Source organism: Myxocyprinus asiaticus, chromosome 23 (assembly GCF_019703515.2).
Source record: "Myxocyprinus asiaticus isolate MX2 ecotype Aquarium Trade chromosome 23, UBuf_Myxa_2, whole genome shotgun sequence".
Taxonomy (NCBI): Eukaryota; Metazoa; Chordata; class Actinopteri; order Cypriniformes; family Catostomidae; genus Myxocyprinus; species Myxocyprinus asiaticus.
Window position 1 is genome coordinate 13,564,646 of NC_059366.1, and position 24,574 is coordinate 13,589,219.

A 24,574-nucleotide genomic window follows, 5' to 3' on the forward strand; every position below is an offset into this window, starting at 1 on the left:
AGAGAGACATATGTGGCCGCTGCGTGTGTGTCTGTGTGTTTACGTTTGTTTAAGTTGATTTATGTCATTAAAGTTATGTTGACTGTTCTGCTGGTTCCCGCCTCCTCCTTGCCCATCCTGAACCCCATTACTATTATTATTGTGTGGGGGGTGGGGCGGGGGGTGGGGTCCGTAATCAGTGAAGATTGTAAATATGGTTCATTGGCTTATTTTGGAAGAACATTCTTGAATGGTTGACAAACTCAAAAATAAACAATGCTTTAGTCTGATTTTACAATCATAGAGATATCAAAAGTACCTGCACTTTAGTACAGAGTTAATACAAAAACTTTCTACTGTATCGGTGGTACCAACTCAATTCAGAACTGTCCCCGAGTGTTGTTACATGTTTATTTTCAATTATTGAATCGTTACTTAGATACCTGAAAAACTTTAGGCACTCTTTGTACTATTGCTCCAGCTTCTACTATTATTATTATTTGTTCTTCTGCAATTTGTTTCTTTGTACTTTATATTATATTTCTGACTGTTTATTAATATTTACTTGAAAGACTGAAGCTATGTTTACTTAATTGAAAAATACTCTCCATGACATTTAACTTGTTATTATTTATCTTTTTAAATTCACGGAGTGATTTTGCTGTGGTATCAAAACCAAAATCACTATTCGCCTTCTGAAATTCTGATAGTGAGATCCCTACAGTAAATCATATAGGTAATAAATGCAATAAATCTCAAGCAAAGCACAAATATTTGTTTTACTCCTACAGAGTTTTAAATGTAAAACAATTGGAAAAAACTAAACAAAATAAAAACAAATTTAGTATGCCCATCCCCCAGCAACAGCTCAGCAAACATGATGGACAGATAGAGGTATTAGGGGAAAAAGCTATTGTACTTACGTCCAGACTAACCTGAAAAGACACCGTGTGGTAACTGGCCGGCACGCCCTCGTCTTCCTCATCGTCGCTATGGGAACGGGTGGGCCGCTGACTGGACGTTTTGGATCGCCGTGATGCGCTTTCCTTCTCTCGTGGCTTCTTTCGGAAGCGGCTGGATTTGGAGTCATATTTGTGACTCTTTTTCGTCTCGTGGGTGCGATATCCTGCAGAGGGTGTGAAACCAATCAACACAGCGACTAACAAGGGAAATCAAATAAAGCTCATGCTGCTCCATTCCCATGTCTGTCAAGCACAGTACTGTAAAAGCCAGCGACATTTGATAATGTTAGCAAACAATGCTACGAGAGTGAATCACAGGTGTAAATATTCTTCCGAGCTCATCTTCACACCCTTTCATTTTCTCTGTTGGAAGAACCTGTCTGTGATGAGACGTATGTTGGCCAATTCTGGGACTGCATCCAAAAAATATTGTTTTCTGTTTCCTGTGAATGGAGACTAAAGCAAATATCAGAATGTCTCCATTAGACATTAAAAACTCGAAGCTTTGATCAGTAACCCACAAAGTGAGCATATAAGCCCCTGATGACAGCACTTATCTACTCAAGTAAACAGAGGCCTTTAACTCATAAAAAGGCCCTGCTGAATGAAAGAGTAGAGATATAAAGTGCTGAAAGAGTCTCGACTAAGCCTACTGTAGATAACAGACCACCCCGGATAGATGGACTGAGGGAGGGAGAAGTATAAATGGAGTAGGCACACAGTTGAATTGCCCCTGGGGGTAAATGACTTACCAGTGGAGCACAACTCAAGACACAGCACTAAAGAGCTTGCAGGCACTGACACATCCAATTAAAGAGTGATGGAAGGCAAGCAGACACTATAATCCCACAAGGAGTCAAGCTTCTTAAACTACTGAAAGTTTGTTTGGAATGAAATCCATTAGGAATTAAATGTTACTTCTAATCATTGTGTTGTCTCATGGAAATGTTGAATATTTCGTAAGTGAAGCAGCATGTAAACTGGAGCATAAGCAAGTTGATCCTGCTTTTGGCTTTGTTTGGAACTAATTTATTAGAGGAGGAAATATAGACAAAACAACTGGCCATAATATGTCTAAAATATAAGTTGCTCAATATTCACTTCTTGTTTATTGTACTGTTATCTGAAAGCAATTACACTCTCCCAGTCATGCACAGCTGCAAGGGTGATATAGCTTAATTGTTTTATAAGAAATACGTACCTCCATTAAGGCTTGCCTCCATGAACACTCGTATGGCTTCAACACAAAGCTCAAAGTTTTCTGGAGTGACATGGGCGGCGTCGCGTACGATGAAGGAAAGCGAATCCACACACTTGATGAGGGACTTGGTGTCATGCAGCCCCATGTCCTGGCCCACAGTCAGACTGTACTGGTTAATGAGAGGATGGGACAGGGGCTTTAGAGCTGGTGCCACTGTTGCCTTAGTGCATTCCAAGTCATCTTTACCCACCTGTGGAAAATCAATTAGCAGTTATTTATCCAAAACAATGCACAGTACACTTATGGCAGGGACAACACCTGGAGCAACCTAGATCCTTCAAAAGAAATGTTCCGGTTTCAAAGAAAATCAATCTCTATGGAAAGCATGTGTGACTTGCTGTTCATTACTACAGATCAACAAAATTTTGACTCAAACAAAAACTTTTGCTTACAGTCATGCACTTACGATGGAAGTCTATGGGGCAATGTGTTCCGGAGGGTTTAAAAGCAGAAATGTGCAGCATGTATTTTTGTTAAAGCACTTACAAAAATACGTGTTTAAGTTGTCTAAATTGTCCCGTTCTAGGTGGATAGACTTTTAGACAGATATTTAAAAGTGTCCTTTTCTGATGTCATTGCAAGCTTCATGAAAAAAATACAGGGTTTTTGCTGCTAATTCAATTTACTTAATTAAAATAAACTAAAGCAACCCAGTTCTTGAACATTTTGTCACAACTTGATTTCATTGCGTTCTATCCATTTAAATTGTATTGTATATGGAACTTTACTTAATCTATTTGAGTTGGGACAACAAATATTTTTTGTGGTGTTAATGTAGCATTGATGAAACTGGACAGGGGATTTCCATTTCCCAGCATGGTTTGCATGGGCCTAGATAGGGAAACAAGATAGGGTTATTTTATCCTCACGTGACCCCGCATCCACGTGTGGACTTTGTATTTTGGCTATAACTTGAATTAATTTAAACCAACTGAATACTGTTCACAACACTCTACGCTGTCATTTAAGGGTTAAACTTCTGGCACACCAAGTCACATGGCACAACAGCATGACGTCGATTTCCGTGAGGCGCTTCTATGGGCACAGCGCCAACAAAAGTGCCACTGGTAAGAAACCTCTAAGTTTTAACAACCTGTTTGGTTGTAAAGAGTAGCATCTCTAGTTTCGTTTGATATGCTGCTTTAAAAAAATCCATTAATTTTCTGTGCACCAGCGTGCTGATAAACATGAAGTCCACATACAGTTGCGCTCAAAAGTTTGCATACCCTGGCAGAAATTGTGAAATTTTGGCATTGATTTTGAAAATATGACTGATCATGCAAAAAAACGGTTTTTTATTTAAGGATAGTGATCGTATGAAGCCATTTATTATCACATATTTGTTTGGCTCCTTTTTAAATCTTAATGATAACAGAAATCACCCAAATGGCCCTGATCAAAAGTTTACATTCCCTTGAATGTTTGGCCTTGTTACAGACACACAAGGTGACACACACAGGTTTAAATGGCAATTAAAGGTTAATTTCCCACACCTTTGGCTTTTAAAATTGCAATTAGTGCCTGTGTATAAATAGTCAGTGAGTTTGTTAGCTCTCACGTGGATGCACTGAGCAGGCTAGATACTGAGCCATGGGGAGCAGAAAAGAACTGTCAAAAGACCTGCGTAACAAGGTAATGGAACTTTATAAAGATGGAAAAGGATATAAAAATATATCAAAATCCTTGAAAATGCCAGTCAGTACTGTTCAATCACTTATTAAGAAGTGGAAAATTCGGGAACCTCTTGATACCAAGCCAAGGTCAGGTAGACCAAGAAAGAAAATGGGACCTTATTCCCTCAAAAGTTGAAAAAACATTTTGAATAACGTTCAACATTAACACATCTGTGGGTCAGTTCTCTTCATTTTAATACACATTTTGTTATATCTTATTTTGTTATCAGTGTACAATACGGTTCTATTCAATAACATTAGTAAATGCATTCCTATATTCACTGTGCCTTATCACATTGAGAATCAATGGGTTCATCCAAAAGCTGAAATATTTTGCTTTCAGAGATTTATATGGAGTTAGGATGAAAATAAGGTGCATTTCAAACTGTTCTGAGACCAGTGCAGACAGACAGCACACTGTAGGGTTAAGTCATTCACTTAACAGGGATCATACTATAGCTTTCTATGCAGCTAAGTGTATTCACTCCTAAAATCCAACCAAAATTTCAGTTTCAGGCTGCAGATAATGTTTGGACCACTCAACATGTTTGGCAGACATGGGACCATGATAATCAGTACACAGATTCGGAATTGTATAATACAAAATTTTATTTTAACATGGTTGGCAGTGATTGGATGATGCTGGCCATTACTTGTATCAGAATTCTTAATTCAGCTTTATAGAAAATCAGCTGTAATGTCTATACAGTCTCAAAAACTTGAATAACCAACACTCCTGGACACATAATAAAATATTTGATGACAAAAAAAAAAAAATCAGACTTTCTATAACTTGGTAATATTTAAAATTTCACAACTTAGTCCCGCTGTCCACATATGTGGACATCAATTTTTAGGAAAACTATTTGCTCTAGAATTTATTTATTTATTTTTTGCTTGTTTATTGGGTGCTACTAGTTACAAATCAAAAAGGGAAATAGAAAATGCACACAGCAGTCATGCTCGGGTCTCAGGAGGTTATGCATTTTTGAGCATGATGAGAATAGGAAGAGATTTCTTAATGTTTAATATTCGGTTATATTGGTATTTAAAAAGATTGTCTGTTATGCTGGAGTTTTGAGGTGAAGAATGGTGCTTGTGTTTAAGTTGAGGATGGACCTTCACTTTCAAGTGGTATGTGATTTTAGTGCTGCTTAGCGCTGTAAGCAGTTGCTGGTAAATTGACAATGTAACAGTTTAACTGTCCTTACACTTGTTCACCTGGCATATACTAGTGGCTAACAAAAGAAATTAAGTTGGACCAACATAAGAAAATTAATAAATAAAAAATAAAAAAACATTAGTAAATTTGTTTGACAAACCTAATGAAGTTGAGTAAAAACTACTATAGTACATTAATTTGACCTAATCCATGACTTAATCCGAATGAAAATCGTTCAGTTACTTGTAAAAAACTTTCTACAATTCAATTAAGTACGGGTAATGACTTCATTTTTTGAACGAGGGTTTACTGACTTTACACAGTCATGACGAGTTGAACGATTGTATACTATGGCACAATACTTTTGAAATAGTGTATACTTTAACATTTATTCTAGTGGAATGCCTTACCCCATAGTATTCCATCGTAAATGCATTACTATACATCATTTTTGTTTGCTTTTACAATCTCTTCAAGTGATAAACTGGAAGCTAACTTGTGGTACTGTAAATCAAAAGAATGTCAAAGATGAGCTTAACTTGTATTGAACCTAAAAGCATTCATTAAACACTGGGCCACCCCCCAACAATACACACTTACTCAGAGAGATGTAACAGACACATATCTGGACCTCGATCTGTCTTTGATAACTAGTAAAGTAGAAATACTGTATGTATGACATGGTCCATTAAAGGATTTTGCAGGGAAATACTCACGACTAGCCAGCCCACATTGACATCTGTAGCTGAACGGGGTATTCTGGATTTCCCGTGCTCTGTGTAAACCTCAGAGTCAGACGTGTAGCCCCGGTTAAGACCAACTTCACTCTGATGATATGAACTCAGTTCACTATCTGACTGAGCACCTGAAATGAAAGAATAAGCCACTGGATTAATACACATCTGAAAATCGGCACTACATCATAGTCGACTGTATTTCAGATACTATGGCTGGAAACATGCAAGAATTAATGAATCACCGGTGTCATTGTCAAGGTTGGTGTTTGTGACCTGCAGGGCAGCTGGAGGTTTGACCCCGGCCCCGATACACTCCAGAAGGGAAAAGAGCGTGTACCAGTCGTCACTGCAGTGAATGTTGGCAGCGTTAGTTTTAAGCAACTCGTGCAAGCCGTAAGCCACCTCTCTGCTGACTTTGGACAGAACGTGAGGTTTCATCATCAACAGCAAACGAAGAGAGAGGAGAACCTGCGAAGAGAGAGGGAGAAAATGCAATAAGGGTCTAATGCAGCTGTGATGGTTCCTGCTTATGGTTTTTCTCCTGTGTGTGTGCTTGTATGTTTGTGGTGCGGTCTGATTGGTAAATTGGGAATACAAGCGAGCAGGTGTATCAGTGTCCGACATGCATTGGGTCTCATTTCTCTCTGGGCGCCATTCAATCTGGTTTAATTGCTCGAGCCATATTTCTCATTCCCGAGAGCTTGTGCTGTTTTTGCTGCACTGTTTTTTTGTTCTTTTATTTTGTTCTAACCGGTTACTAGAGGCTGTGGAACACTCGAACCGGAACGAAAAAATACTGTTTCTGCTCACAATGAACTGAAATGATTTTTTTGTTTTGTTTTTAGTCCCTGTTTTTAAGCTTTAAAGTGTTTGTTTGTTCGTTTTAATGCCATACCAGCTTCTAGGGATTTTTTTTACATGCCAGAATCCAGGTTAAAATACATACTAGTGTTCAAAAGCAAAGAAACACCATGATATTTTAATGTTTTTGGAAGAAAATTATATTTTTCTTCACCACGGAGGCTTTAAACTGATCACAGTAAATAAACTGATTTATTTGCAATTTGTGTGTTAAAGCTTTAAAGTGAGTCACTATCAACTGCCATCAAATGTAAAACAGTGGCCGGGACATTTTCATAATTCCTCCTTTTAATGTTCATTCTAGTTAGTTGCAATTTTGAGTTTGCTACTCCCCAACCATGGTATTCAATAAAATACCTGTAATTTGCAATTTCTGTTTGTCTTCTCCTTTTTGTTACGGCCTTTTAATCGGGTTGCAACACATCCAGCAAAACAACAGAAAGTGTGAGTTTGTGCATGTCCATGTTTGTACCTGCGAGCCAACGTCCTCTCTGCGCAGTAAACGTATAGCAAGTCTAAGCAATCCCACCACGGCTCTCTCCACCAGGAAGCAGCTTTCAGTAGCATGTACGCATAACTGATACAGGTGATCCCGTACTGTTTGCCATACACATGATACTCTGTCCCTGTAAACACACAGACATTTCTCTATAAAACCTACAAGACACCACATCCTGGTCTTACTTTATTATAATGGCAATGCAAAGTTTCACACAGTACTACAATAGGGGCCTGTTTACAAGGCATGCATGCAGTACCTGTTTTCAAGAATAATACGTAGCAGCATCTCCAGACAAAAAGCAGCATCTTCTTCATCATACATTGTTTCCTCATCAGGGGTCACCGAGATGAGAGCCTAGAAATGTTCAACATTACATAACGAACAAACCTCAAAGTAAGACAGACACCAAAAGAAAATGATTTCTTCACTATATACATCTAGAATCTGTTTCAAAACCCAGTAAGCTGCCTACAGAGGCAGTATAATGAGGTGTCATAGACGTGCTTTTTGAAAAGCAGACCTCACCTTCATGAGCTCCTGTAAAGACTCCAGCTGCAGAAACTTGCTTTCTGTGATCAGCTTCTCTGGGTTACAGTGCTGACAGGAAGGAAGGAGAAATGTGAGAAAACTGCCTTTGAAAAGTCTTTTGTTCACATGGGATGGCACCGTCTCAGATTGAGCAATAATTTGCGCCGACTTCCCGCCCAAATACCTTTTATAAGTGAAATGTCTGAGGTGTACCTTAATGCAAAGCTGGGCCGCTTGTTTGGCCTCCTGGTTCTCAGTGGAGGGGCCTCTGTTCCCTGACTGCTCACTCAATGTCAACCAGTTCATTAAACTCAACATCGTTGATTCACTCCTGAGAGAAATACACAACAACTGAAGTCATTCACGAAAGGGTTGGGCAATATATCGAATATTCATGATAACTCATAATAACTGTGAATGTCACATTAATTTTATAGGAAATTATGTTTCCTAAAAAGCATACCATTATAGAGTGGTTCAGGTTGTATGTCCAAATATACACGTTTGTGTCTTTAACAAAGACTTAAGGAATTAAAGGTACCTGTTTGACGGTGTCACTTGACGCTGTAAAGAAATCTTCTCATTTGGGTCTAAAAAGTCCTCAACCTTTAAACGAGAGTGACATATTATATTTTTGTGTATCAAAAAAGATCACTTGTGCAAACACTTCCTGTAAGGCAGTAGGTGGCAGTATTGCATGATCTAAATAGGACAAATTAACCATCTAAGAGCATTGCCAGAAGACCGTGTTACTGTGCCTTCAATATGCAGTTGGTTTCTCCTAAACAAGACGTGTTTGTCAGGAGAAGATCTCATTCTCACCTCAACCATGGACGGGGGTAAAAGCTCAGCTCTGAAAAGCTGCAACATGGAGTCCATGATGTTCTTCCATCCCTCTCGCAAGATGTCGCCGTGACGATGGGCCAGGCTGAAAACTGTGTCAGCAGCCGCTTGAGCCTTCCTGTTACTGCCAAACACGGTGGGCAGGTTCTCTACAGACTAAACATACACACAGAGCCCACTCAGTTCTGTCTTCACTCATTATTTTAAAGGGATAGCTCACCCAAAAAACAAGAATTCTGTAAGATTTTACTCACGCTCATATCGTTCCAAACACATATTACTTTCTTCCGTGGAACAGAAGAGAAGTTTCGTAGAATGAAGAAAGTGAAAAAGTCAAAAGGGTTTGGAACAATACGAGGGTGAGTAATTTTTGGGTGAATTATCCCTTTAAGTTACTGTAGTGAACTGAGCACATCTGGAAAGGGTGGCTCAGATCTTACCTCAGAGCTGAGAGTAGTAAACTTGCAGAGTGAAATTATCAAGTTGTCAAAAACATCACTGAAGCCGTAGTGTGCAGAAATCTTGGCACATTTACTGAAATAAAAGAGAGGGGGGAAAAAAATCACCATCTAGAATGTTTTTGTGTAAAAGCTGGTGGTGTATATAAACTCTGTAGCGAACTGAACCTGAACTCTGAAGGACAAATGATTCAAGAGATGTGTCCAATACCTGAAAAATTCATTTCAAATTCATTTTTTTCAATGATTCCATTTCTACTAAGAAAAGATGCGTTGTAGTTATTAATTATTTATTTTATATCATTAGACATGACATTACAGTGCCTTGGAAGGCATCTGAAACCAGTTTCCTTGGCAGGTACCTTCATACAAAAATGCTGTCTGTTTAGACTGACTGGGAGGCAAGGCAGCTACCTTCAGTTTTGGACACAGCCAAAGTTGTTTCTAAATATCTTAGACATTGTTATGCCCATAAGGCAGAAACTCTGCAAAAAGCTCTGCAGATTTCCACAGAATTGAGATGCCCATCATTCACAAAGTTCCACATATCTTGTGCTCATTTATGAAGTATTTTGGCTAATTAAGTATGCACAAATATCCGCAGATTCCATCTTGGCCAAGATATTGCATGCATATCCTACTGTTATCCAGCTGGTATTACCTGAACCCAGCGATGGCCTTCTTAATGATGGCATCATCCAAGCTCTTGTCAAAAACGTAGGAGAGGGCGGCAATGGTGGGTCCCCAGGTCATGGTGAAGAGATCGCGATCATAACTGCTGCCGGGCACATGGACAAATATCCCCTCAGACGTGGCACCCCTGTGCAGCAGAACACTCCACACATAGTTCTCCTTCACCAGCCCCGTCTGCTCATCAGGCATCACAATCTCCTCATTCCTGCAGGACAACACACATTTATCTGAGCTTATCCCAACTGATCCATTGTATACATCATTAACAATAGCCATTACATCCATGGACATAAGGGACTGTGGTAATAAATTAATAAATACCCATGGTTTGAAATGGTGTTAACAGTGAAGATGTTTCCACAATTTACTACTGCCATTTTTTTTCAACTTAATTTATTACACACAATATTACATCAGTTCAACATGCAAGAGATAATCAATCTTAAGCATTAAGTAAGGGAGGGAGGGAGGATGATGGATGGAGAGATGGACAGTCAGAAAGACAGACAGACAGACAAACAGATATATATAGACCGAGACAGACAGACAAACAAATAGATAAAGAGACAGACAGTGAGTCAAAAAAACAGACAAACAGGCATAGACAGAGAGACAGAGATAGATAGACAGACAGACAGACATAGACAGAAAGACAGACAACCAGACAGATAGATAGATAGATAGACAGAGACAGACAGACAGAAAGACAGAGATAGACAGACAGACAGATAGACAGACAAAGATAGACAGACAGACAGAGATAGACAGACAGAGAGATAGACAGACATATACAGAAAGACAGACAGCCAGAGAGAAATAGACATATATATAGACAGACAGGCAGAGATAGACAGACAGATAGACAGACATACAGACAGAGACAGACAGACAGAAAGACAGACAGACATAGACAGACAGACAGAAATGGATAGACAGACAGACATATAAAGAAAGACAGACAGCCAGACACAGATAGACAGACAGACAGAGATGGATAGACAGACATATACAGAAAGACAGACAGCAATAGACAGACAGACATGGATAGACAGACAGACAGACTTATACAGAAAGACAGACAGACAGCCAGACAGAGATAGATAGACAGACATACAGAGATGGATAGATAGACAGACAGACAGACAGACAGATACTCAACACTGTACAGTACGCAGAGCATACCACATATTTTACAATGAAGTCAATTAAATACATGAAATAAATTACTTGATGGCATTATAGATGTCTTCCAGCATGTCTTGATCCAAGTCATTCCCTCCATTCACTCCTTTCAGATTCTTCTTGAATTGCTACACAAATAAAAAATAAAAAATAAAAAAAAGCAAACAGGAGGAAACTGATTAAAATGCCTTCGTTCCAACCAATTACAGCAACATCCTCTAACTATTGCCTTTCAAATCCAATAATTGGCCTTGGTTTATTACTGCTGGTGTCACTTAATAGGTGTTAGTGTTAAGCGGACTGGTCTAAGGCCAACTGCAGCTCAAATAAACACACACACGTCCGCTGTTGAGTGATGGCGTTAGGCCACTGTTTTACTGCATACTTTCTTAATGACAGGTAAGCAAGGGAAACCTGAGCTCCCCCTGAGAGAGGGATGAACAGAAGGAGAAATAAACAGAAGAGTAAACAGAGGAACGGAGGGACGAAGGTCTTGCCAGGACTGCATTTTCCAAGGCTGGAGGGCCGTGCAGACACACACACACTAGCTGACACAGAGACAAGACAGCTGGACTCGCCGTCTGCCAAAAGCCCAGTCCAGCCTCATCGCCCGCTACTCGCCTTTCACTCCGCTGCTACTTATCCCCACTGTGCTCGGGCTGAATACCTGCTGATTACCATTCCCACTGCTCACCGTATTCCTTTACAACACCAGTGTGCGATGATCTGTTTAAATGGTTCTGGTGCTAATGTATGGAAAACTTGGGGTGTCTATGGGTGCTGTGTCTCAGTACTACAGTACATCAATCTCATAATATATATATATATATAAAACACATATTTAGCATGAAGGAAATGTTTTTTTTTGTGTGTGTGTGTGTGATTTGTGCAATGTGACATTATTTTTATGACAATTATACACACTTTTTACTTTTGAGGTTTGTAATTTCCATTACTCTCAATAATGATTCTCATTAGATTCTCATTGCTGTAATACAGTCCTTTTTTTTTACTTTATTACAGTAAAAAACAATACTGTAGTATTTTTTTACAATTTAAAATCAACATACAGGCAGCACAAAAAAAATACTACCATGGTGTAGTAATACTTAAATACTACATAACAATTTCCTATAATTACATTAAAGTATAATATACTATATAACTACCTATAATATAATAATATTAAAAACTATAATGTATAATATGACTAATACTACTAATAACAACAGTACAATACAAACAATAATTTTTATTTAAATATCACTGTTTTTCTCCTCGCATTACATTAATGTGAACTGGATATATATACAGGTATATAATGGAAAATAATGTTATCATTTAAAACATTTTGACAGTCCCAAAAATAGGATTACACTTTCTTTCAGAAAAATACAATTTTGTATTTCTTTCTTTTGTTTTTGGGCTGAAATATGACCTGATCTTGACAGGTTTTGTGAGTTTCACCCCAAAAAACTAGTTTGTTTCATCTCTTTTTTAGCTTTGAGAATTACTGGATTGCAGTTTTGGTTCATATGCAATCATGCGTGTATGTGGTTATAGCATGTTTTTACATGTGTAACTGCTGAGGTCAGCTTCTTTTTTATTTCATCTCAGCTAAAAGCTTCAATAAATTGTGGCAGGTAGTTGAATGCATGTAAAAGCATGTCTTTAAGGTACGGCTGCAAAACAGCATCCTGCACTGAGGCAAATCTGGACAGATGGTTTTATAACACACTTAACACATAATACACTCACACTGTTAAGTCACACAGCTGATCCTGATATATCTTAGAGATACATTGTGTGTGTGGCTCTGAACATGTGAATGACTTCAGGCTGTTCCAGTTGGTAGGCAGAATCTGTGTCGACCACACTCACCTCCACTGTCATGGGGATGTTCTGCTTTCGAGCATTATGGTTGTGCTGATCGGTGTTCAGCATCATTATGGCATAAGCCAGGACTAAGTCAGCGTCTTTTGTCTGGAAGGGATTACCATTCACTTTCTGCACACAAGAGAACAAGGCCATACAATTGCCTGAGACCTGAAGAAAAGCATCATCACATCACCTAATATGTACGCTCATCTTTACAGACTAATTTCCCGCAAGAAAAATATGAAAGGGCACAGTAATTCCTCTGGGATCTCTCACCAGTGTAAATGTCAGACAATGAATCTATTCTAGTTTTGATACATTGCTGCATCAGGAAAGGGCACAACCCCCCATGTCTATGCAGAATAATCATAAGCGCTCATTCGTAGTGATTGAGAATGGAGACTAAGTAAATAGATTACTATGAATACTTTCCAGGTCACTCAAAGAGAGACGCTTTTAGCATGCGCGCAAGTGAGCATTTTGGAAATGTCCTTGAATTGCCTGAGCTGCTCTCCGCAGGGCAGATGGATGTGTCTCACTTATTATTGCAACATTTTCCTCTTCCCTGATAACATCATGACTAATGACTGGTGTTGGGTATTTAGTTACTGTAATCGAACCCAAGTTGTGAATCGAAAAGTAATGTAACATATTACATTTTAAATTCTTGTAATCAGCTTGCAGTTACTGACTTTCCATTATGCTACAATTACATTTCTTGTAATTGTTTTGTTACTATTTACACGGGATGCATTTAAAACATGAATTATGCTCATAATGAGTCATTGGCCGTCTCTTTTGACCACTTGTGTTCCGATTTCGAGGAGAGAGTCTCTGGTTTCATGAGGACATACATCAATCACTCCGTTTGTGTATTACCGAATGATAATAAAGCACAAAAAAGTAAAAGACGAGAAAGAAAGAGCTAAAAACAGGTGCAAAGTTTCTCTTAATTATTCGCAAACATGACATCGGGACAGTGCTCACAACTGACGACAAAACGTCTAGATTTCAAACTGTCGTAGTCTCAACATGTCGCAGGAGTACGCATACATTCACAGGAGTGCGCATCTGAAATTATATAAATACATCTTTATGTTCTTGCCATTTTTAGGGTTGAATGTAAAGTAAATAGAAATGTGATTGCTTTTTCCATAAAGTAATATATATATATATATATATATATATATATATATATATATATATATATATATATATATATATATATATATTTTTTTTTTTTTTTTAACAATAATAAAGAAGTAATGAATCTGTAGTGGAGTACTTATTTTATGAACTTAGTGGCCAACACTGCTAAACACTGCACTAATAAATGAGTAAATGAGATGTTTATTATTTGTTTGTATAGTATTTTTATTTAATATATAGTTTGCACTATTTTTTTGTACTTTAATTATGTCAGCTCTAAATTCTAATTTCTAAAGTCTGTAAAAAAAATAAAATAATAATAATAAAAATTAAGTCTCATTATTTGGCAACAGACTGCTGAGACAGCAAATGCAATCTTCCATACTTTTTCCTGAATATTTCTTCCTCACAAGTACTAAAAAAATCCATAGGCATAATAGTAAAGAGGAATTAGAAATAATTAGAATTAACCTTAGAATTAATAGTCTGTTTTTTGCTTCTGTACCTTTAAAGAATTCAGTGTTTCGCGGTGTATCATCCATGAAACATAAAAGGAGAAATTGGAATGGCTTTCTCATGGCTTTTTGCCATTAAATTTAAAGTGTATAGTGACTCCAGGCTGTCTCCCTTTCCATCACAACATTTTCCTCTTCCCCGATTACCTGCATGACGAATGAAACTGTCCTTGATCTCGAACTGAAGAGCTCTTCCACTGTCCCTAATTACCTGATGACGGGGCCAGTTGGTGGTCAGGATTGCCTTGGAGTGTAGTAATGGAAGAACGGTAAGAACGCCTCTGTGTGTGTGTGTGTGTGTGTGTGTGTCTGTGACTGTATGAAAGCAGTTAGCATACAACCTATTTAAAGAGCATGTCTGTATGTTCCCTTTGAGTGTATTTATATTCGTCCCTGCCAATACAAGAGCATGTTTGTGTATGTGTGTGGCTGGCAGCTGACTTACATGCCAGCTGTCAGTGAAGGTTTCCAAGAGGTGCTGAATGACAGCCGATTCGCCAGAAGGACGGAATGTCTCCAGATACAAACGGAGCGCCTTGTCTAAGCGCAGACCCTGGAAGCTGAACGTGCTGGGGAACGGAGAGAGAAGGACATCCTTAAAATAACGTAAAAGCATAACTGTCTTCAACTTCATACTGACAGTCACTTTGAGCTCAATCATTTTAAGTAATCATTAGCAAGAAAAGCATTTAAAGCCAGCGGCCCACCAACCGATTTTACCAACCATTTTCAGGCATTAGCCTTATTTACATAAATGATTGACAAACAAAAATTTGATGCATTCGACCATCTCTGTCGATTCTTGTTGTGGCCTTCAAGAACAGCAGATTGCTTGGAATTTCTCGGCTCTCGTGACCTTGACAGAGACCAGGAATCGTAACACTGAATCAGTGAGAATTGTCAGAGACAACTGTTTTATTGTTCACCCTTCTTCCATTATTTTCCCCTTTTTATCACTTTTATTTAGAGGAATAGTAGAGAGATGGACAATGGAGGGAAACTAGATCAGGACTGGATTCGGATTTGTGTCAACTCAAAACAAAAAATAATTATAATATACGTAAAGAAAATATAGCCTAACTCAAGCCTTGCGAATAATTCCCATTATTATTGAAGGAGATTCTCATTAAATTCTTTAAAAATGTAATGCAGTATATCAGCACTACATAAAAAATACAGAATAACAATGACTTACTTAAATCAGCATATATTCAATAAAGTATAACAAACACTACCATGTGTGTATAAATACTTTACAATGTTAATAACTTGGCATTGTTTATTTTTTCGCATTAAAGTAAGGAGAATTCGATTTTTTCACATAACGGCAATGAGAATTGCAGGCAAATGTGCTCAATTCTCATACTATTTCTTATTTCTTTCTTTTGATTTAGGGATGAAGTATGACATATCTTCGTGAGATTCATCCAAAAGCATTTTGATAGTTTTAACATCCTCTACCAGTCTCGAGGTGTTTCGAGATGGTTAGTGGGCAGCTGGCCTTACCCTCGCACCAAGACACATGCAATAAACAGGAGGTTTACTTGACAAAACTGTCCAGCAGGTCGGTGTTCTCACGATCGCTAATAAACTCTCCGATCATCTTCTTGTCCAGACGGGGGTTCTCTCTCAGCCATTGGGCCACCTCATTATTGTCCATGGGGGTGCTGAGCAGGCCTTTCTCCTGCAGGAACTGAATGCCCTTCTTCGGCTTCTGATTAAACTGCTCTGTACCTGTGATAATAATCTTTAAAGTACAAAAACAACAATTAATTGTAATTAAAGTACAAATTTAAATGCAAGTTGAATGAGCTTTAACTGTAATATTCCCAAAACCAAACTGCAAATAACAAGAAGATGAAAGCTTGAGCACCTTCTTCTTGTTCTTGATCTCCAGAAGTTCCTGAGAGTCTGGAAGACAGCTGGTGAAACGCTGAGGCTTCTTGGGGCTTTTCTTCTCTGATGGATTAAGACAAAGCAGCATTTGGTAACTCTAATTCCTTTAAAGCTGCACTACAGTACGTGAGATTTTTTTGGTTACAATTAACAAAAGTTAATTATTGAGTGAATACATAAAAAGTCTATGTTCAAACGACTGTCCTTGCCTTATCTTGATTCACTACGGTAAGCCACATATATTGATTTTTATTTAGAGCTGTGGGTCGGATTCGGCTCAAAATCACAGGTTTACGTCATTCGTCCTTGTGTGTGTACATCATGTCTGTAAACTCAGAAAGAAGGTCCGGCTGTATCGCGTGAGTATCGGGGAAGCGAGAAGCGACAGCAGTTCAGTCAATCGCGGTTTCAGGACAGCAGCAGCGTGACATCACTCCCCTAATGGATTTGAACTGTTTTTATCTGTTTGGTGAAGTTGTTTACCTGCTATAATGCTTGGATATGTTTTCTGGTAGGGTTGTTGAAGCTTATATTGGTCGTCATGCTTTAATAAATCGAACATTACTAATGTGTTTACCGACCGCAATGTGTTTATAAGTTTAATTTTTCCGGTGAAGATTCTGTAACACTTACTATTATGACTATTATTCATGACTTCTGAGTATTTTATAACATTGCTGCGGTTTCGAGGTTCTCTAAGTGTTTGTGTGCTGCTGTTTTCTTATTAGTTAGTTTTTAACTGTACACTACATCTCAAATTCTGCACTCATTGCATGAGACACTAAAAAACAGTGAGACGTGTTGAGAACAATTAAAAAACAGTTCAGACACTCGTAAGAACTTTTTCTGTGTGAACGGTCCCTTATTAGTTTGTTGCATTTCACAGGCAAAACTTAAATGTAAAATACCTGAGTCTGTCTCCTCCTGGTCCTGTCTTCCTAATACCATCTCCTCTGCCATCAAATGCCCACTGGTCGGAGGACAGGCAGCCCTCGCCTCCGAAGCAACAGCATTCAGCCCATTAAAAATGGGGACAGATTTGCCAGCCTCTGTATGGAGTAAACCACAAAAGTTTGTCATTATGAGAAATAAACAATTGAGCTCTTGCTTGATTAACTACAAGAATTGTGATCGCCATTCAAATAGCTATGGAAGCTGACATGTGGTTAAAATCACTAACAAACAACAATTGTGTTAGTGTTCATTCTGCCCACCTGTGGTTGAATCTGTGGTGGTGTTGACCAAACGGTCTCCTTCAACTGTTGTTGATTCTGACTGGTCCTGCTGTGCAATGCTGTTGAGCACTTTGGCCTGACAGTGAGCCTCTGTGCTGTCAATCACAGTCAACAGAGCTTCAAGAGACAGGAGATGGGTTGTATAGAGCTGCCCAGACACTGGAAAGGCATTCTGCAAACACATTACAAAAACAATTGACATTAAAGGAGGCCTCAAAATTAAGGAAGGTTTGGGTGCATTAATAAGCTTTATGCTTGTGAAAGTGTAGAAATAGGGCTCCAAAATAGAAATATTTATTTAGGAGCCCCCCATAAAAATAAAATCAATCACAACACTATAACCCTTGCACTTGAAATCGATTTCCTCCCTATCAGCCCCTGCAAACAGGGCATCTGAGGTTGGAGCAGGCTCACCTTGGAGAGCAGTTTGGTAAGGTCCTCAAACATGTTGGAGCAGTAGAAATCGCAGTCATAATTAATGTAGAGCTCGGTGACAAAGCTGGGGATTCTCCAGAGCTGTACGATGGCCTCCAGGGCCACCTCCTTCATCTCATAGGGCATTTTAGGGTTTTCTGAGGTAATGATGTCCATCAGCTTCTTCAGGTACATCTGTGGGAGGTGTACAAAGAGTGAATTCATGTTTCTGTGATGGTGTTCATCTCACCATGGTTAGACTATTCAGTTACTGTACGTACCTCAAGCTGAAACTTAAGATGTTCTCGCATGCTTTCAAAGAGTAGAAAGCAAACACGTATGGAGGCAGCATACAGATTCATTCTGTCCATGTTTAATAACTGCAAAGAGACACAGAGAGAATGTTTTACTACAGCTGAAAACGTACCCGGAGAAACCCACAAGAACACCAAACTATGAGCGCCCACCTGTATTAGGTGCCTACATAGCTCATCTTTGACCAGGTAGAGCAGTGAATGGTAGGGGGCGATGTGTGTGGCTTCTAGAGCCACGTTCAACAGCTGCAGGCCCATGTGCATCATGACATCAGAGTTATGGTGGTCGTGTGGGTTGGTGAGGGAGATGAGGAACCGGAAGAGCTCTCTCAAGCACGGGAGACCATAAGGGATTAGAGCAACACCTGGAGAAACAGTCTAATCACATTTCCAGTATGCCAGACTGATAAGAATTGTTGGCCTGTTTGCAGAAGTTCTCCTACCATCTTTCTGGGTGGACTGTGTGAAGCGCACTCCTCGGGGGTTGACATAGTCCATGTCGTGGACCGATGCCGAATCAGACTGGTCAGCCAGCAAGTCTCGTTCTTCCAGGACTTCAGGAATGGACTCCACTGAGGCTGACTTGGCCAGCTCCACTTCCCTGCCCTCAGACTGATGGCACAAACCGCCAACCATCAGAACTCAACAATTAGTTCTGAGACTAGTTGTAGGTAGTTACTTAGTCTTCAACTGCATGCACAGTGACAGCACAACCAAGTTTATGGACTAGGGCTGCAACTAACTATTATTTTGATAATCGACAAATCTATCGATTATTAGAACGATTATTTGACTATTCGGGTGATTATTGCAACAATTAATCGCTAGCTTTTAACCGATTATTCAGCCTGTGCCCCAAGATAAAAGGTTGTATTAAATGTGCTTACTAACAATAAAGAGGACAAAATCATCTTTTAAAAATACCTCTAAATGACATTCACTGAATTAAAGGAAAACATTTTATTAAGTTTAATTCAGTAAAAAATTCACTGCAATTGTTATCAAGTGTTTTTGTCTTGTTTTCCATTTAAAATGGTCTAAAAATCCTTAAAACAAGATACTTTTACTTTAGAAGCAACATATAAGATATTAAGAATTGCTTTCAGAGAATATATCTTGAATATAAGTGTATTTTGTATGTAAGTGTATTTTTCACTTATTTATTCTTCTGTCAGTGCAGTAAAGAAAAAATATACTCATATTCAATATATATTCTCTGAAACCAAGTCTAAATATTTTATATGCTGCTTCTCAGGTGAATATATCTTTTTTTTTTTTTAAAGGATTTTAGACATTTTAAAATATTTGAATTTTTATTATATTGGACATTCTCAGATAACACATTTTTCTTCTGCATTATAGTAAATGTATGTTGTTTTAAAAGAGTTTTAGATATTTATATTGGAAAACAATTCAAAACAAAAACAAATCAAAAAAATTTGTTGCAGTGTTTAATGAGCTAACACTACCCTCTCACCTTTTTGTTTTCTTCAATCCATCTTTAACTCACAAAAAACTCTCTCTTCTTAATAATGTTGCATATTTTCTTTATGATTAAGAAACACACAGTGACACATATATTATGATTCAATACATTGCGAGCCATCACGTTATAATCTAGCTGCAGCAACATCAGGGACGAACGTCCCCGTGCCAGAGTGTGCATCAGCCGGGATGCAGTTTCAATCTCTCCCCCTTAGATCGGGTCACTTCACGCGACTCATAGAAGCGGCACTGACCGCACAGAGAAATGCCAGTTTTTGATGGAGTTTGTAGTTATTAACATAACATTCGCTTCCTTATTATCTGAACTTTAATATAAGATGCATTAAAGATATAACGCCGGTGTGTTTCCTTTAAAGGCGCTCGACACACAAGTTTTGCTTAAGTGGAACGGCAGCTCCAGCTCCGCTTTACTGCACAATGAAAGTGTTTTTGTATTTACTTATTTTGTATTTTTTATAATTCCCTCATACTGTGCAATCTAAATCACCTGAAGCTGTTTGGAAAGGTTGGAGTGCATCTGGACTGTGAGCTGTGCCTTCTTCCTCTCCTCAATTAGGCGCGTGCTGAAGTGCTCCTCTCGCACACCATCATTAGTTCAATTTGATCTCATGTTACGTTAAATAAGATCAAACGACTATTCGACAACAATTTTTTTTTTTATTGTTGACGTTGTCGATAACGTCGACTAATCGTTTCAGCCCTATTATGGACTGTCTGATGCATATTGCATTAAAATAGGCAAAAGCTCTCTCAAAATCCTCTAGCTACAATCTGATTTGTTGGCTTATATGCACTAATCAGTCCCCTGGGAAAACAATGTCATCTTTACAAGGTACCAGGCTGCTACAATGAGTGCTTCCAAGGAAAAAATAAAAGCTGGATTTGTTGCTACTATTTGGCCACAAAGTCTAATGGTAGCTTTCATGAAGAGTTTTGATTTCCTGCAGTGTCATACTACATTCCTTTATATTTGTAATACAAATAATTAAGAGACTACTACTTTTTTTTTTTTCACAGGATCATTTAAAATGAACTAGTGAAGGCAAAAAAAATCTTTGGACACGTCCTAAAAACATTTTCCAATTAAATCTTTTAGTCAATTAAATTAGTACATTTTGGTTGGTTGTGGACCCTTCCTGACAAAATCCTAATTTATGCTATCAAAGAAGCTAACTTTTTTCTCCCTGAATGAACTAAAGCACCCTAGGTGAACAAAGCCTGCATTTATATTACACGCAGTGTCGTTTTAAAATGAGTTCTTTGAGGAAAATAATGTCACATCCAAACCACAGACACGACTAGCATTCCCTAGCTCGGTCTGCTTCCAAACGAGCTCTGTTGCGGTTCGATTGATATATGAATGCAACATGGACCAAAGACGTCTAAACGGACCAAAAACAGGAAGTAATTTGCCTAATACTGACCTCAAGCATACCTGGTTCTTCTCAACATAGGAGCTATGTTGCCCATTACAGTTCGGTACAGGCATTATCTTCATTTGTGTGTGCAACGGAGGAATTCCTAGAGCTGTTTTGACTCCTTTACACATTTTATTAGCTCGTTTGTTCTCAGCTGTTAAAAATACCACCATATATACATATATAAATCTAACGAGCGCATTTCGCCCAGCAGCCAGCATTGTTTTGGATGTTCGGCAAGTTCCGTTGCAAAATATACATCATAAATCTTCCAATCAGGTTGTGACCTTATCCTTATGCCTTTTGTTTTGCATCCTTAGGTTCGGTGTTAAAAAAAGCCAGTGTGAACGCTAAGCGAACCAGGACTAAATTATCATTTTCTTTTTTGTTCCGGACCAAGAGGACCAAGAGAACTGAACTACAAGTGTGAACACACCCTAAGTCCTCATGGTGGCGTTGTGACTCGCCTCAATCCGGGTGGTGGAGGACGAATCTCAGTTGCCTCCGCGTTTGAGACCATCAATCCACGCATTTTTTCACGTGGCTTGTTGAGCGCGTTACTGCAGAGACATAGCACGTGTGGAGGCTTCACGCTATTCTCCGCGGTTTCCATTCACAACTCACCACGCGCCCCACCGAGAGCGAACCACATTATAGCGACCACGAGGAGGTTATCCCATGTGACTCTACCCTCCCTAGCAACCGGGCCAATCTGGTTGCTTAGTAGACCTGGCTGGAGTCACTCAGCATGCCCTGGATTCGAACTCACGACTCCAGGGGTAGCCACGACTAGTTTTAATTAATCATCAATGCTCTTAGACTAGCTGAGTTCTCCTAAGTCAGGAATTTCAGGAATGTGCACAAAATCACCAAATGAACATCTTAACAGAACAAAAACATCAGTGTATTTCACGTAATTTTCAGGTAAACTAAAAGATTCCTCTTCACCCAGTAATTAGAATTTAGCCTTAAGTGGGCAGTTCTTTGCAAGAAAAAAACAGCAAAATGGATCAGACTTGATGCCAACAGTCAAAAGAGACCAGGGGTTACCTGTGATTCTAGTCTGTCTGGCTCAGAAGAAGGTGTAATTGGAGTGTTGGCCAATGAGCTGCTCTGCTCCAAGTCTGTGAGATCTTCCTTAGAAGTGGTTTTAGAGCCAGTGTCAAGGCCACTATCAGTGGTGGGGCTGGAGATGGATGAAGCTGCACTGTCTGAACCAAAAATAGTGGAACCTCCACTCTGCTGCTCTATGAATGGAACTCCACCTGTATAAAGACACACTTGAGGCTTGAGGATGGGGGTGATTGGACTTGCTTTCATTGTTTCAATGACAGTGTGCTTTGAAAAGAAAATACATTTGTGAATGATCTCTATCTTTGCCTCCAAGTAAGTGTTTGACATGTCGGTGTACCTGAAAGGTTGTTAGTGAGGGTACTCGACTGGGCTGGATCCATCAGCCCAGAGACACTGCGTACCATGTGATGAGGGGAGCGGGTTGAATGTTTCTGTTTCTTCCACTTGGATGACTCGTTAATTCCCCCAGCTCTCATATTTAGCTTCAAAACAAACATGGAGTCTCATTAAATCAAGCCAAGCACACCAGTTCACTGCACAAAGAACAGGTGTCCAACACAGAAGGGAAAGGCTAAAACAAAATCTCATGACACCTCAAAACATCTTAAGAAAAATACCAACACACAAATAGAGGCATACACATCACACTCGCGTAATTGTGTAATTTTGTAGAAAAATTCTTAGGTCTAAATGTATGCTGAGGTAACGGTGGATATACCCATAAATGTGAACGCACAGAGACCAAGCTCAGCCATTGCCTGATTTAGCCATCTGCTTCTTCCTGGATGTGAAGTGCTGTTTTAAGAGGCTTTCACACTGACAGTGTTTTGCAATGACAAAACTATGCAAGTCAGTTTCAATTTGATGAATGAGGCGATTTTCAGTGACACAAGCAACGAGACCCTTGGAGATGTGTTGTAGGTGTGCCTAGCAATAAAGTCCAGCGGACACAGTTGAGAAAAGTTTAACTTTGATGCAATAAATACTTATGTATTTATGAAGCTTTGTTAATGTACTGTAATTTCTGTAGTTTGCCATGTTTGCATAGCATTTTTATAATTTAATTTTAAATTTTATTATTATTGCAGTTGGACGATGACTTGGTTCATTTTATTGTCTTTTTATGTTGGGTTACTGTATTATTAGGTTGTATTTTATTTCACTGTACTGTTATTTTTTGTCCTTGGTATTTATTTATTTATTTATGTTTCTGTTGTTGTAATGCCTCAATTTCCCTCTGGGGATGAACAAAGTAGTATTGTATCGTAAAGATGCAACAGCAGTGATGCAATGTGGTAATCACCAACAGGCAAGATGATAAGAATATAAAGTGATTGTAACCGATAAATGAGGATTTGTCTCTGGGGCAAATACAATGGAATAAATTTGTTGTGGTAATGGGAATGTCATAATTATAATTTTAATATATTTTTGCATTGCGGTAATACAAATTGGGGTGGGGTCGATATCTGTAACTGTCCTTAAAATAATGTTACAATGTAAAAAAAAATAAAGGAATTTAAAAAAAAAGAAGAAAAAAAATTATATATGTATATATATATATATATATATATATATATATATATATAAAGTAAATGGAAAAATATTAATATTAAAAAGGAAATAAACTTTTGTTTGTTTGTTTGTTTTGTTGTAGTTTTTTGGAGTCTCTTGGGAATCATTCACTGTTGCAATTTACATATTCCAGAATGTACATTTTTAGCAGCAAGAAAACATAATAGTTGTAAAAAAAATTATGAAATCTTATGTTTATTAGCAATACATTCTATTTGTGATCAGACTTGTTTAAACACCTGATGACCTCAAGCGATAAAATCACTGTCAGTGTGAACTGGGCATTTTAAGCACAAACTGAAAGGTATCGCAGTGTTCCCTATGTAATGCTCGTCTCAGCATGTTCTACTACCTTCCAAATCTCGAACCACTGTATTGAATCAATTCTCACATGCACATGACTCCAAAGACTACACATAAAAAACTGGACCTGGTAATATGGTCAAAGCACTGTGATAGGTTAAATACAAAGGGTTGTAGAAGGTTACAGTAAGTCTGATCGGTGACTGCGATCTCTTCTCCTTACCTGCACTCGTTTGTTTTTCCATAAGATATTGTAAGCCTCAGGAGAGAAGGGGCATGCCCCAGGATTAGTGATGGACATGTCACAAGCTCAGAGGGAGACGCATGACATGGGAGCACATATACAACTACACCATGCACTGGGTATACATGGGATATACACGTGGGAGAATAAGACATGCATACTGTACCAAGTCCATATCCATGCAGTTCCCATGAGGAAATGGCCACACACAC

The 24,574-nt window shown here is 38.6% G+C and overlaps 1 protein-coding gene across 2 annotated transcripts in view; it reads right to left on the reverse strand.

The window, feature by feature from the left end:
• LOC127413491 (Golgi-specific brefeldin A-resistance guanine nucleotide exchange factor 1-like) overlaps positions 1–24,574 on the reverse strand; it is a 121,175-nt gene that overhangs the window by 8,930 nt on the left and 87,671 nt on the right. The window contains exons 9-34 of one of the 2 annotated variants that reach the window (XM_051650672.1): positions 24,342–24,377; positions 22,578–22,722; positions 22,217–22,431; positions 18,686–18,854; positions 18,396–18,607; positions 18,210–18,308; positions 17,929–18,123; positions 17,494–17,686; positions 17,188–17,328; positions 16,257–16,342; positions 15,928–16,130; positions 14,829–14,952; positions 12,723–12,848; positions 10,887–10,969; positions 9,628–9,864; positions 8,949–9,042; positions 8,488–8,664; positions 8,207–8,271; positions 7,879–7,996; positions 7,663–7,734; positions 7,394–7,491; positions 7,108–7,261; positions 6,017–6,242; positions 5,754–5,902; positions 2,143–2,392; positions 903–1,105 (exon numbers count right to left, since the gene is read on the reverse strand). In XM_051650672.1, coding sequence (XP_051506632.1) covers positions 903–1,105; positions 2,143–2,392; positions 5,754–5,902; positions 6,017–6,242; positions 7,108–7,261; positions 7,394–7,491; positions 7,663–7,734; positions 7,879–7,996; positions 8,207–8,271; positions 8,488–8,664; positions 8,949–9,042; positions 9,628–9,864; positions 10,887–10,969; positions 12,723–12,848; positions 14,829–14,952; positions 15,928–16,130; positions 16,257–16,342; positions 17,188–17,328; positions 17,494–17,686; positions 17,929–18,123; positions 18,210–18,308; positions 18,396–18,607; positions 18,686–18,854; positions 22,217–22,431; positions 22,578–22,722; positions 24,342–24,377 — 3,870 coding nt within the window. The remainder of the gene's footprint in view (positions 1–902; positions 1,106–2,142; positions 2,393–5,753; positions 5,903–6,016; positions 6,243–7,107; positions 7,262–7,393; positions 7,492–7,662; positions 7,735–7,878; positions 7,997–8,206; positions 8,272–8,487; positions 8,665–8,948; positions 9,043–9,627; positions 9,865–10,886; positions 10,970–12,722; positions 12,849–14,828; positions 14,953–15,927; positions 16,131–16,256; positions 16,343–17,187; positions 17,329–17,493; positions 17,687–17,928; positions 18,124–18,209; positions 18,309–18,395; positions 18,608–18,685; positions 18,855–22,216; positions 22,432–22,577; positions 22,723–24,341; positions 24,378–24,574) is intronic. The other variant, XM_051650671.1, reaches the window with a different exon arrangement.